We start from the raw sequence: 14918 nt of genomic DNA, 5'->3' as shown, positions 1-14918 counted from the left end.
AAAACTCATTGTGCCGTAGTTGAAGAAGCACCTTTTGCAAACAAATATACTCAATATTTCCAAATTTCCATATCTTCGTTGCAAGTTCACTGGAATTTTCGAAATTTTCGAACTGATTTTATGACACTTGTTATATTATACGTCATGTTGTAAGAGTTCGGTTTGACTGTAAACTTTGCGTAGTAAAAATCGAGTTACCACTTATTGACATGTATATCGAGTAGAAATAATACTACAGTGAATTTTGAAATGACGTTTTACTTCGACAAAATCATGGTCACGCACTTTGGACCAGATCAAGGCTCCATGTTAGCCAGGAGACACGAGGATATTTGTTCAAGACGTCGAAATCACGTTATCCTTAGGCAAATTAAACTGATTTTGTAAATACTCTAATTGTAGACTTAAAGAGGATCGATCATTGGTTTTTCTCGCTTACTCCGATGCACTCTCATGATAGTGGTGATCGACCTCTTCAGATAATCGAGAATAACCGTTAGTGCAGCTCACATCTTCAAAAGAGCGGTATCAATTTACGTGTAGTCAAATTTATTTATTCAAGAAAAACGAAGTAAATTGAAATTCAGTAGCAGGGTGCACGAAATAAAATCGAAAACACTGGTTAACAAAAATTCACTTTTCACGTGTAGCATGAAAACTTTCAACTGATTATGTTAGGAATACGATTTAGTATAATATAATTGAAATTAGAATATCTTAGACACGAATGATTTCATTGTAATATGATTTTTTTAGTTTATCCAAAAATACAGTTTTTATAAACAAAAATGAGATTACTTACTGTGTTGCAGTACACTGATCAACGTAATTTTGTAACAAGGAAGGTACTTACTCATTTTGAAATACCTATCTACTCTCATTATGAAACCATATTTATTTCAATTCGATCAGATCTAGTTTTTGTGTTACAGCTACTACCAGTAAAATTGAATGCCCATCGTTTTGACGTATTTTTTTTTTTTTTTGCTTCAGGGTTTTTTGGTATTTACTATAAATACCAGTTAATTAGTTACAATAAATAAGAAAACACCCTGAATCAAAAAATATAAGACAAAACGATAAGCATTCAATTTTACTGCTAGTAGCTGAACACAAAAACCAGATCTGATCGAATCAAAATAAATACGCTTTTATAATGAGGGTAGATAGGAATTTCAAAATTAGCAAGAACCTTCATTGTTACAAAATTTTCTTGACCAGTGAAGTCAAACGATACAATATCCGACACACTTTTCGTAACGAACGTTGATGGGACGTAGCGAGTGTGTTAAAGTCTCTAAACTCGCGGAAACGCGTATGATGTTTTCATATCTATATCACATCATGCTTTTTTGGGGAGACCTCTCGATCCAACGGCGGATCGCTTGAGGTCCCGGTAAAGCAGCATGCACTCCAGTACTTAGAAAATCTTTCAGGATTCAACCACCTTTCAATGTCCTTGGCGAGAGCGAGAACTGGACCCGGTTTAACAGCTACGAGCTTTTTGCGATACAAGCCAGTGCATTAGTAGTTCTGGTCACGACTTGCGATCACTCGGATGACCGCCAACAGCCACCTATCTCAGAGCACTTCTTTCTCCCAACACCTTGTTCGACGATGACAACATACCGCCGGTAAGAAGAGTCGGCAAAAACTTACAAGTTTATAATTGAATTTATACGTACGTGTCTCTAGCACCTGTGATTCTTGCTGTGGTCAAGTTACAGAAGCGTCGGCATCAAAAGTCATCTTTTGATCCGTACTTGAGAAAGTCAGTTATATTGGACATGAAAGTAATTTTTAACTAACAAGGAGAATATCAGACTTCCGGATCACAGATTTTGCTGGAACTTTTGAGGGTGTTTTTCGGACTCGAAATATTGAACTTTTAATGAGCAGTTCCATCTTTTTTTTCCCATTTGCTGCACTATTTTTGCCTCCGTGCATCACATTAGTTTTTTTCTAGTTTTAATAATTTTGTACTTTTATATCCATATTCTTTTTCCCTATTCAATAATGCAATATTTAGTCAGTTCGTATATTGACTTTGCCGTTTGTTTTACTTTTGTCGACTTCCATTTCTGACGACAATTATTTTGGCTGCCCATGTACGTAATGTCTGTCTTCTCTATTATACGACGTATATTTTCTGTAAAATGGCTATTTTATTTCTACAGTATAGCTGTCATTCAATTATCCACGTTTTGTTTTAAAGGCATTTTCTTCACATTACGTGTAAGGCAATCCACGTGGAATCAACTTTCGAAGAAATTGATAGGTGTTGGGTAGAGTTGACATTTTACGTTAAATAAATAAACAAATGAATGGTTGATCAATATCTGCACTTTTGAGATAAGTATAAATAAATTTTAATTTACCAGGAAATTTTCCTCACGCATGTATTGTTATCCTTCGTGATCTTCTTCATGCCAATAAGAATATCTTTTAATCTAGCGGAAAGGAATTTATCATTTTATTCTAATAGCAATTTTAGAATTGTTCCGTTTTAAAAAAAATTTTGAATCACCAATGACAGTTTTATGAATATGACCCGCAAGGTATTATAAAAGATTTTGTATCGCATGCAACGCATTGAGATAAAGGTCTGTTTGAGTACGAACTTATGTAAGAAAATTTTTTCATTCGGAACAAACTGTAATTGAAACAGATAAAAGTTCATCGTTAACGCCAAGTCGATTACCTAATAGGTTCATACTCGAGTCAAATCTTTTTTTTCAGACAAACTCGAAACATTTTTGCTCTAAGTGAATTCAAACAAGCGAGGCGTACTAAAATTGGATTGTTTCGAGACGTTCCCTTATTTCATCCACGTTAATAAAGGGGGCATTTTGTACGGTGAAACCTAAGGAACCTTACTGGACACTGAAACAAGTGTCTGGTTAAAAATAATTATATTCCAGCAGAGAATGAGATTTAGTGAGATTTTGTGTTAAGTACATATCGAATGTAATTGGAAAGTAACTAACCCTATGTACATATAAATTACATTACGTAACACTTGCCGGTGAAAACGGTTAACTCGACTATGAAAATGACTGAAATCAACTATCTAAGTCTTTAAATGCTTGTAATGTATTAAAAAAGTGGAATTTCTGAAATCACTTATCTCAGCGCAAGCATCCCATTTATATCGATGAGTTGAAAACCTCTGACTGAACGAATTTTAACGTAGACATAAAAAAAATTTTAAGTCTATACCTAGGAGACTTTTTGAATCAGTAAGCTGCAACTGTGCGAAAATAGATTTTGCTGTGCTTGTCATATACGTTGGAGCATGTGCAAGTAATAAAATTTGTACAAAATACGAAATTCTTCGTCATGCGACCAGACAATCAAGTAACGGAACTTATGCAATGTGTAATACAACTAGCAGCTTCACTTTGACTTATATCAGCGATTGTAAATTACGGTAATCCGAGGGAGTATTCACTTGTTGAAATCAACAACCACTTTAAAAATCAGGCACTTGGAAACCACTTAAAATCATTTAAAATTGCTCAAAATTATGTGTAATTCCTTAAATTTGCACGTGCATGCAATTGTGGAACTCACAACTTAAATTGCAAAACAATCGCTTAAAGGCACTCAAAATCAGTTGAAATCGCTTGAAATGTAATAAAATCGTACGTGCTTTCACTTGTTGAAATTGCATCCAGTTTGAAAAGCAGTCACTTGAAAATAGTTGAAATTGCTTGAAACCATTCCAATCGCACGTCACCCAATCTATGAGTGAATAACCCCTCGCGGTAATCGGCCTAATCGTGAGTCACACGTGAACCGGAGGTCGGAATACGACAGCATGATAAAATCGACCGGTGATTTTCTCGACTAGCGGTAGGATAACGAGTGGGAATTTAACCCGTAGAGTTCGTATCCGACGATTAAATGGGAAAGCGAGTCTCATGCGTAGACCACCGTGGTAACTCGGCTTGGCATGGCCTCGGCATAGTTGACCTTTGTCAAGACCATCTTCAGCATCCATGATATTGAACCGCGATGCAACTCCAGCCGACCTTTCTCCATCTCATAGTCTAATGCACTTGGGCATTGCAGCTCCGGAGCTGGAACTGCAAGTGAATGCAGGAAGCGTTGGAATATACTTCTCAGCTTTGGCATTACTGCGCCAGTTGTGGAATCTCCAACAGTACTCTGATGGAACTCTGGTGCATCTAATGGCCGATCCGTGTCCTGACGCGCACCCCTCAGACTCCTGTGCCAGTCGCTCGTCGTGTTGCTCCAAGGTGTAGATACCCGGTGATGTAACCGCTGATGCAACTTATATCAACTGAATCCTTGATCAGCTCCATGAGACTCGAACAGTCGTGCTGCATGCTGTTCCGGTCTTTCGCTCCCAGCACGAGAACATCAATTGGCAAAATGGACACTTCTGGTACAGGAATGCTGTCACCACAGTAGAGTACGTGTGGAGGAATCCACCAGAACTCGAACATTTCCCAGACCACAACCGCTCTCATGTTTCTTTGTTTTTTTTTTTTTTTTTTCATTTTTTATTTCAACTTTGATCATACTACGCAAGACTATCTTTTCTGATATTTGTAATAATTCTTTGAGCCTCTGTTCCTACCCGTTTGCGATCGCACAAATTCAGTCATTTTAAACTGTCCTACTGCTACAACTGAGGGCAGATAGTGGTAAGACTAAAGTGAAAATAAGTCACCTTGATTCTTCTGTAAAGAATCATTCATTTATATAACTTGGATCTGTTTTTCGCATTCAAACTTTACCATTAACGCATATATGGAACTATTCGCAGTATTTCCATAATGCTTCGTATCAAAAAATCGTTACTTATATCTTAAGATTGCGAATGTACATATCCAAGTTACAGACGGTTGATTCATATTTGACTCATTATCAGTATAAAACGAAGTCAATTGATCCGGTATTTGAAACCAATAGATGACTGCATGTCAAACATATGTTCACAAGTGTCCGCTAGATGTTGTATAGGTGTTGTCTTGATTTTAACGTTTTTGAGAACATTCGTCAATGTACGATTGATATTGTTTCGACTTTTGGCTTATTACCAGTCAGTACCACAACTCGGGCGAAGAGTCATCGTTTTATTAATTTATCTTCCTGCCAACTGCAACTCAAATTTTTCGTTACATTACACTAGCCTCAATTTGTCGACCATATGTCGACGTTTCGACAAGTGTGCTCTCTTGGTAATAAAGTACTGTAATATAGGATTCAAATGCCTGATAATATCGGTTTGATCCTAGACTCTTTGATGGCAAAATGTGCTCGTCAGTGATCGTGAGTTAAAATTTTGAAACTCGTCTGATACAGCAGATGAGTACGCGTCCCAACTCCATTTTCAAGGATCGTTTAGTATGGATTAGTGTACGGTAACTGGTTGTGAGCTGACATTCTAAAAACCAAGATCGATTCATCCGAAATTTGATTTCTGATGGTTATGAACCATGGTTCTACACTTTAGTACGCACGGAACTCATTGTTTTCTCTCTCTTCAATTGTACCCCCTTAACTTTCAAAAATTTTCTCACTTTGACGACCGTTAACACAGCCAAGTTTGAGAATCGTTAACCCAACTAATCACGTGCCCGGTAAGTAATTTATGTACATAATTAGGAGCTGACGAATAGCATGCAATATGATTTTCATTGTCTCATTATCGAAAACATTTATGCAATTCCACCATTGAAACTTCATTCGATAAATCTACGAGACATGCGTCGCATTAATGTATCTCCGCGAAAATCACGATGTCGCCATGGTGCCTTGTTGATCGCATAGATACAAGCCCATGAGAACGCTCGGTGAAGGAGCAGCAAGTTCAATGATGGTTTTTTCTCTGGAGGACCATCGGCCAGGGTATTTCGCACGATAGGTTTGCCCGGAGTTGACAATAAATTCTGTCGTCGCGAACACATAAGTGCAGCGTAGGTGAGAACAGGTTGAGCTTGCTCGTGTTTACCACCGCCTGGGATTCTATCGCTAGCCACTCTTTGGGTGCCAGGAATCGTCAGATAGATGCGCTATCAGTTTTGGTACATGAACTACCGTCCATACTCCGTGTTTTGCATGCTTGTGTCATATTAGACATAAGCGCTAGTGAACTATAATTGCATATATTGGTATGTATAGATATGGAGGATAAAATTTTAGTACTTACGGCTGATTCTAGAAAGGTACCGTCGACTGCAGAAAGACTTTTTGACGTGGAATCGATCCTGAAACAAAATAATTATATTCATAAAATCACATGTGGAAAAATATGCATCAAATTAAGGAGTAGTAAAGAAAGTTGTTCGGGCGAAACTTCAAATGTGTTGAGTCCATAATAATTTAGTCACACATTCTAACTTGTACGTTTACTTTCGAAAAGTGCACTAACAAAAATCAAGCAGGTACAGAACCGATGAAATTCGATAATTGATCAGTCCAAAGTCTTTCAGGGTATTTAAAAAGCAATGTATTGATCAAAGACATCGCGAGAATGAATTAATGGAAATCGATGATGTATTTTATAAACAATAAGATTCGCTCCACGCTAAAATTTGACACATTTGGAAATCTATCCGTACTGTAATTTTGGAATAAGAAATTGTTATTCCCTAATTTCATTTTACCGAGCTCGAAACAGATCGGAGCCAAAATTTCAAGAGATGGTCGGTCAAGGTCGATCAAATTTTAGTATTTTTTGTCTTATGATATTTGAAATCTATAACGACTTTGAGAAGCACAAACAACGTTGGAATAGATGGGTGATTCTCACTAGAGTCAAATGGGTTCTAAGTGTTGACTCTCTGATTTGACAATTGGAACTATGAGAAATAAATTCAACTCACACAGTAGCAAATCCTGTGCACAATAATATGTGTCAGTTCTAATTCAGAATGTTCTAACTATTCTAATGAATTACTTATAAATCAAGAAAGATTTGTTCCCTTATCGAATCAGGGGTGAAAATTTTCATTTTTTTATATTGTATTTCTTTCAAAAACGAAATATGCAAATCAATAGTAGCATCTTTATAGTCTTCACTTTTGTGTATACATTCGAAAGTCCCCCACCATTGTTTTCAACAGGAGTTTAGACTGTTTATTTATTTTAATTCTTTTCTCTCGAAAACTTCTAATCAAAATAAATGATTTACAGCTTAGCAATTATTTTCTTACAGCAATTCATATTTGAGTAATAAGGTGTCACAAGTTGTCAACCGATAATGCTCCAAAATTTTCTATAATTGGTTAGATGAAAACGAGAGGCGCACAAAAAAGATGCCTTCAAATAAACTTGCGAATTGTATACGAAAGTTAAAATTCAGAGCCCCATCAATATAAGCAAGAATCTCTCCTTATGCAGCAGGTATATCAATGTCCTTTGCATGCCACTCAAGTCTTACAAATCATACCTGTTGTCAAAGAATTTTTCGAAAAAATGCGAGGCTACAAAACAATATTTCCAGTTGTCAAGACGAAATTTACAACTGTTCAGCAATCTATTGTTCATTCACAAGAGTAGTTAGACCGTATGGAAGGCTTGAACAATTTGATAATATATAGTGTTTTACCTCGAGCTTTGAGATCTTGAAAAAATTTACAGATGAAGAACTTGAAACTTGATAAAATGGTACAGCTGAGTCGCACGAGTTGTGTTCTATTTATTTTTTATGCAACCTTACGGCGCTGATGTTTAGAAAATTTTTTTTTTTTTCGAATAACAGAAAATCAGTGCCCACGTAATATATTCCGGTAAGCGAGAAATGCATTTATAACTTCAATCCAAGGTTCTGTTTTACGTAAAAACTAATCATACAACTTCGAGCTTTGCGACTGACTTGATAAATATAACCAGAATGAAATTAGCTTTTTACGGATCAAGCTGAATTCATCTCAGTAAAAAAAAAAAGATACAGTTCGGAGTAATCGAATCACAATTATTCTTAAGTGTCAGCCCTTTTGGAGAAGTCCTCTTCAGAACAATTGAAATATTTATTATCTCGATCGAAGGAAAGCGCATACACATCAATATTCTACAGGATCCTCGCAAGAGTCACACCGTTAATAGTGTTAGCAATTACTTTTACTTGTCTGACGACTAATTAGTTGATCAGGTGCAAATCAGCACTGAATTCGACAGTGAAACTTCAAATTAATAGGATGGAAAAATGTGCGAGGTATAAATGTTTACGACAATGTAATGCGCGTACTTTCCGACTCGTCAATTTCGACATGAAACTATATTTGCGAAAAGAAACGTGCAATATTATTGTTGGTAATGGAATAGTGAGAGAATGTTGAGATTTCTAAGTAAAGTGAAACCAGCGGCTGGATGGTTCGGTACAGTTGGATCGATTGCACTTTCGCAAGTTGAGCTTTCTTTTTTACGACGGGATGCCGGTAACAAGGAACTCAGTAATAAAGTTGTGTCTTGTTAGGTTTAAGGACGATGCACCATGCGCTGTGCGCTAGCACCTGCGGCATCGGTGTAACAATCTGCCCCTTACACTGAAATTACTTATACCTGAGGTGCATTGTTATGTTTATAATGTGCGAAGTGAAAAGTTACAACCGTCACGATGCTTCGATACACATGTCGGTCGTAGAGTACATGTAGGTACACATATTTGATGACATACGTAAAGAAACAGCAGAACAAATTATATAAATTGCATCTTACGCCTCATTATTTTAGCGGCATTGACTGCATATATTTTTGATATATCTTAAATTTGCACAGCATAGATATCTCACGTAAGTTCAAAATAACACAAATTTCATTATATTTATTTTATTGCTCATGCATATCGTGTGTTTAAAATATATCTTTCGTTATATTTGACGTCATTTTTTTTTCGTTTGGAATACCATTCTAATGCCACTCCAAGGAATGTCAAGGAAATCAGCAGAAATATTGTGATTTTTTATACCAGTTAGGCTGCTTGTTTAGAATCGTGAATGATGTCAATTTTCTCGAATTTGACAGCTATTGCAATCTTTAAACTGGAAGTGTTGAAGTTGAATATTTTTTCAGCACACGTCGAGTGGTATTTAATTAATTATCCATTAGGGTGGTTCGAAGAAAAAGTTTTTCTCTTTCGGTATTCAATATTTTTTAATCTTTGAATCTGATTCTTTAAGCTTTTCAAAACTTTATAGCAAAGTATAGTTATCATCAATAAAACACTGTGAATTTTCTCTTTTTCGGTAAAAATTGGTAGTTTTTAGATTACTTCAATGTGTGCCCTAATGATGATAACTATTCTTTGTTACAGAGGTTTGGAAAGCGTGAAGAATCAGCTTCAAGGATCTATGCATGAATTTAAAAAAGTTTGAACAGATTACGAGTTAGTTAACACTTAACGAAAAGTGAAATTTTCCCTTGTTAAATGAATAGGAAATAAAAATTTAAAGAGCAGCCTGTCAGACTTGACACTTTTTTATGAAACACCAGCATTTGAGAGCAAGAGAGCGGATAAATTCAATTTCTATTTTCAACCGCCCTTATTCTACCCTGAAAGAAATTTTATTGCAATATTTGCTGTTCCCCCATACACAAAAGTACAATAAAATATAGGATTTTAGGGACAATCGCGGTACAGTCGTGAAAAGTACAATAGTGAGTAACGAAATGCACAACATTTATAAAAATTTTTCAAAGATCATGTAGTAATTCTTGCTTGTCAATATAATATTAATATATATAGAAATAGTATAATGTCCTATTATTCTAGGAATGTTTACGATTGTACCTCGTTTGTTTCTAAAATGCTATACGGAAAACCAAATATTGCGATAAAATTTCTTTCAGTGTAATATTCTGAATCCTGAAAAGAGAGATCTTGCTACGAACAAATGGATGGAATACTTCATTTTAATTTTATGTTTAAAACGTGGCATAAACTGCGATGTGAGATACAAGTTTAAGTCGTTATTTTAAACGTCATATGATGTGATTTTCAATTACTGGGCAAGTCAAAGATTCACATTCAGGAAATAAATGGCAACATTCAATTACGCATTAATGACAAGGCGGCGCAAACGCGTCGTGATTGATACAATGTGCAGGATGGGTGATGGAAGAGCCACAAGGGGGAGGAGAAACGATCACGGATTTTTTGTGTTCATAATAAACGGGCTTGTTGCCCGTAAGCCGTCGGCAGGATGTATAAATACGACAAAATGTGGCATGCGAAATGAGATTCGTTTACGTTCCATTTTTTTGTTTTTTGTAACCGCTTGTTACCGTGCAATTTCTTCGCCAGGCGTGCGAAGGATCCTTGGTAATTAGACACTTTACATGCATTTACAATTAAGGCCAAAGCAATGAATTCATTTTCACGGTACAAAGAAGGACGTCATTGCTGAGCTGATAACATCTAGAAATTATACTCATGAGACTTTCCTTGCATTCTGTCAAAGGCTTAATCAATTACAAACAATGGCTCACATCGCTCCATTTTATTTATCAGAATCTGCACAACTATGTATTCCTATACATTTCTAAGATATACGATCCAAATCTTTTGTCGTTGATATTATTTTTTATTAATAAAATATTCCTCTATTTCTAAAGAAATTGTTTCCTATTGCATTGTTTCGTTCTTTTATAGCATAATTTGTATAAAATTGTCTACGAATCGTGTCGGAGTCCTTCGACTCTTATGAATTTTTGCTCTCGATAGAAGCATACGGTCAAAGAAAACGGGACATGATAATTTTTTATGCCCTCATCATTCCGTCATTTCATTGTGACGTCACATTAATTTCAGATTTATACATCTATTGATCTGTTTAAAATTAAAAACCTGTTATTTTTTTTTTTTTTTTTTTGGAAACTGATATACTTTCAAATACACTCTAGCGGTTCCAACCAACGTGCGTATCCTGCGTCTAATTTATTTCGGTAAGAACCGTGAAATGATTAAACGTGACATGGAAAAAACAGCCGTCCTTTTCCCTATTTCACCCCATTGTAATAACCGCCGTTTAATTGTCGCCTTCCTATTAAACCTGTAAGAGGAGCGCCCCTGCACGATATCCTTCAATTAACAACGATACCTCAAATTTCCACCACAATGTGAGGATCGAGTGCTATACTTAGGCGCGACTATCAGAACACAGATCGGGAATTACGGTCGCGAGGCAGGACACGCAACCGCAACTTAATTTTGTCTCTGACGACCGTATACGAGCAATTTAGTAGCCATATGCGGTATAACGATGCTGTATGCAAATTCCGAAAATTACCTCTTCCTGAGAACAGAGACCATGCAAAGTCCCGTGAAACGAATGCCCATGTGCATGCTTACAACAAAGCGACCAACTACCAAGAAGACTAACGTGCAAGATTTACAGCAGTGTTAATTTCAACCAACGGAAAATCAACATCTTACGCGATATCGTCATTCTTGGGATGATTCGACATTTTTGATTCCTTCATTTTTGGATAGTTTTTTTCAGAAGCTTCGAAAGATGACGATGGATAATTCTTCTTTAGCAACCGAGGAGTGAATGACACCGTTGCAGTATAATAGGCGGCTGCGTCATCCCGGAAATTCAAGTATAATATATAAATTACGAGGCGTAATTTAGCGATTGGACATCAGCAAGTGCGCGGTAACCGCAGACTAGCAACTAAAGTAACGGAGCGCCGAGAGGCCTAATACTATCTTATGACGCCCTAATGAGATGTCTTCGACTCTTTACTGCTACCGCTCTTTATTATTTGCTCCTCCAATAATCTATTTGATATCTTGGTCCAGTTCTCTGATCGTTTCCGCGGTCTGGACCACCAACAGTCTTCGATTTGCTCCACCTGTTAGATCAGCTACTCTTTCCGGATTGCACGAGGTCGACTCGGCCAACCGATGTTCCTGAAAAATAGAGAAGATTGTTCCGTCTGCTGTAACTTTTCGCGAATGGAAATCAGTTTCAATCTTCTCATGGCCGTATCTAAAAGACTCGAATTCAAACAAGAATGTAACCAAGAAAACCACGCGTTAACTTGACGGAAAATGAAGAATTCCTGAGAAAGAATTCTAGACTTATTTTTTTAATAGGATTTCTGAACATCTAAGATCGCACCGTTCTTTTGACAAATGTGTCCATTTACCGTTCCTCGACATATCACCACCACGAACCAGCCTCCAAGCCCGCGAGCGAATCTCTCATTATTATAATTAATATGGGACTTCCTGTAATGAAATCAAACCTTTTGCTTCACCAAAAACGCACACAGACACTTTACTGACATAAAGTAAGGAAGTGGATTCGACAAGTAATTGATGGTTCAGGCGCGATCCAACGATCGCACTTGGCCTGTGCTCCCCCTTCGATGGTTCGGATGAGAGTGTTTGCACCTTCACTCCTTACCGCTCGCTTCGGGAAATCGCGCGCAAAAAGCATGTTTTGATTCAAAGGTATTGCGGTTAGGCAAATGTTTTGGAAATTCTTAATAAATCTAGCTTAAACCTGAGAGAAGGGGGATCTATACTTCCAAAATATGGTTTTTTATACGACCATTATTTCGGATTGACGGCATTGATGAATCTTAAATCGGTGAGCGTATTCTGCTTGAAAAGATCTTTCAAACAAGCCGTCATTTGACTCTCTCTCTCTCTCTCTCTCTTGCTCAAGCTTCTCATCCTGCCCCTCACATCCACCCCTCTAGGTGTGGCGGGAGACTGTCCACCCTTCCAAAAGGTTCATTTTTTGATCCCATAAATTTCCTCCAAATTTCATTCTCATCTCTCCATCCGGTCAAAGTCACCCAGGGCTACCGTTACTTTTAGCGCACCCTGCATATTGGAAAGTAAGAAGGGGATGTAGTGACAAATCAATCAGCTCACGCAGCTGTTGACATACTAAAAGATTTTAGTCGTATATCAACGCGCTTTCGTCAGAACAAAACTGTTCATTTAATTTCGATTTGGTATTTAATTAAAAGGTGGTCGTGCGATTTCGCGGCTTGGCATGCCGCTGAGGTCAGCCAGGTGTCTCGCATTCCCGGTCTGAAGCGTTTATCAAGTTATTAACAGCAAATTGCAGTCGGGTTGTTATTACGTAGAACGTGGTTTCCCAGCAGAGTGTCGCCCCGTACATGGCTTCACTCGCTTGAGACCTCAGGGTCGTGAGACTCTCAATACCCCGGCATGTCCCATGGTGTTCTAGAACCCCGGTCCCTTACCATTTCAATGTTAACCTTTCCAAGATTTCGGAGCGCACTTCTCTTTCATCGGATCGAAGACCTTAAATTTCTTTGCCGTGTTCGCATATTCGGTTTTTCATATAGTCCAAAATCTGACGAAATAAATTTTCACGAAATGTAACCGAAACCGCAGGCTTCTGTCTCAATTCCAAAACCTTCCGGAGACCTTTTTGAATTTCACCGTTTGAGTAACAGGATTTTTGGTGGCGCTTGGTTAATTGTTTTTCCTTATATTTTTAATATATTTTTTTTTTTTTTAGTATCCACTAGCATAAGTGAATATATTCATTCCACTTATCAAATTTGATCTATTTACTTATGAAAGCACAAGAATTCAATCATTACCCTGATACATGTCGCGTGTCTAATGGCATAGGGAATGAACACCATCTTACGACCTTTTACTTTTGAAAAAAGCAAAAGGGTGTTTATTTTTTTTCAACGCACCTAGGGTTAAATCTTGAAAATATGTTCATAAACATTGAAATTGAATAAGAGTTTAATTAAGAGCAAATTCTCGTATTTACTAGTATATACGACCTTCCGCTGCTGATTTAACCATAAAAACTTACGTCGACTAATTCTATGATTCAATAATTTCCAAAAATTATTATTGTTATTCGTATTATTCCGATAATTAACGATTTGGATAATTGACGCTCAGAAAATCGATGTCTTCGCTGTATAACTTTATTATTTTCGATATTTCAAGCATTCTAGTAGTCTTCAAAGCGTTTGCAAAGAAGAAACAAAAATTGGCGATTGCGACCTTTTGTTTCTATCTTTGTACAATCTTTTCCAAGATCTTCAAATTTTTACAGATTTCGACTCATTTATGCATCTAGATGGTTTAAGAACGTTTGCAGAGAAAAAAAATTCGTACAATCTTTCGTTTTGATCTTTTTTTTTTCCACGTATACTTACTAATAAAAAAAGCTTGTATCTGCCCAAATGCGACCTTTTGCCTTGATATTTACGAGCACTTGATTCCAATTAAATTACACGTTTCGATCATTTTCAGAGCGAATGGTAAAAATTAAAAACACTACACACCCTTCGACCACTGTAGTCGCATTTTTAGCTGCACCGACCTTATTCCATTAGACACGCGATGTAGTTTAAGGTAGCAAACTTACATGTCAGATGCGCTTCGATGGAATGACTGCGGTGGGATAACTGTACGATTTGATTTTCTATTGTGCATCGAAATCCACGTTTATATAGGCGTGATGAATACCTGTATGCGGCTGCTTCGAATAGAACAATCCTTGCACGTTCCTTGAGCCGTGTTTCTATACCTGATTGCTTTATTTGTTGCGATTCTTTGGTAGACAATGCAATAAAGACGTCCGCAATATAAATCAGGCTTGTCATGATCGCTGGTTCACATTATAGCAAAACAATTCTTACTTTGCATAAACAAATATGACACTTCCTCTTTCCCAGAATAAACAATCTTATAAGCGGACATTGCGTTCACCCACATTTGTCTTCCGCTTTTTGCTGCGGAATCTTACGAGAGATCTTGAACTTCTCGTTCCACTCCTTATTTTCCTTATTCTTACTCTTCTTCGTTAAATAATTCGATCTTAGATAGAGAAATTCAGAAAATGTAGATGCTGAAGTGAGAATACAGATGTTTCTCAAAAATCTATTGTATTACCCGAATCGATGCTTAAAAGCAGAAAAAAAATACC

The 14918-nt window shown here is 36.9% G+C and overlaps 1 protein-coding gene across 1 annotated transcript in view; it reads right to left on the bottom strand.

The window, feature by feature from the left end:
* The window catches only part of LOC124179951, a 193093-nt gene that overhangs the window by 49358 nt on the left and 128817 nt on the right, over window positions 1-14918 (bottom strand). The window contains exon 3 of the mRNA XM_046564837.1: window positions 6182-6239. Coding sequence (XP_046420793.1) covers window positions 6182-6239 — 58 coding nt within the window. The remainder of the gene's footprint in view (window positions 1-6181; window positions 6240-14918) is intronic.

This window comes from Neodiprion fabricii, chromosome 4 (assembly GCF_021155785.1).
Source record: "Neodiprion fabricii isolate iyNeoFabr1 chromosome 4, iyNeoFabr1.1, whole genome shotgun sequence".
NCBI classification, from domain to species: domain Eukaryota; kingdom Metazoa; phylum Arthropoda; class Insecta; order Hymenoptera; family Diprionidae; genus Neodiprion; species Neodiprion fabricii.
Note: the sequence above shows the minus strand (reverse complement) of the source record. Positions and strands in the feature narration are given on the sequence as shown.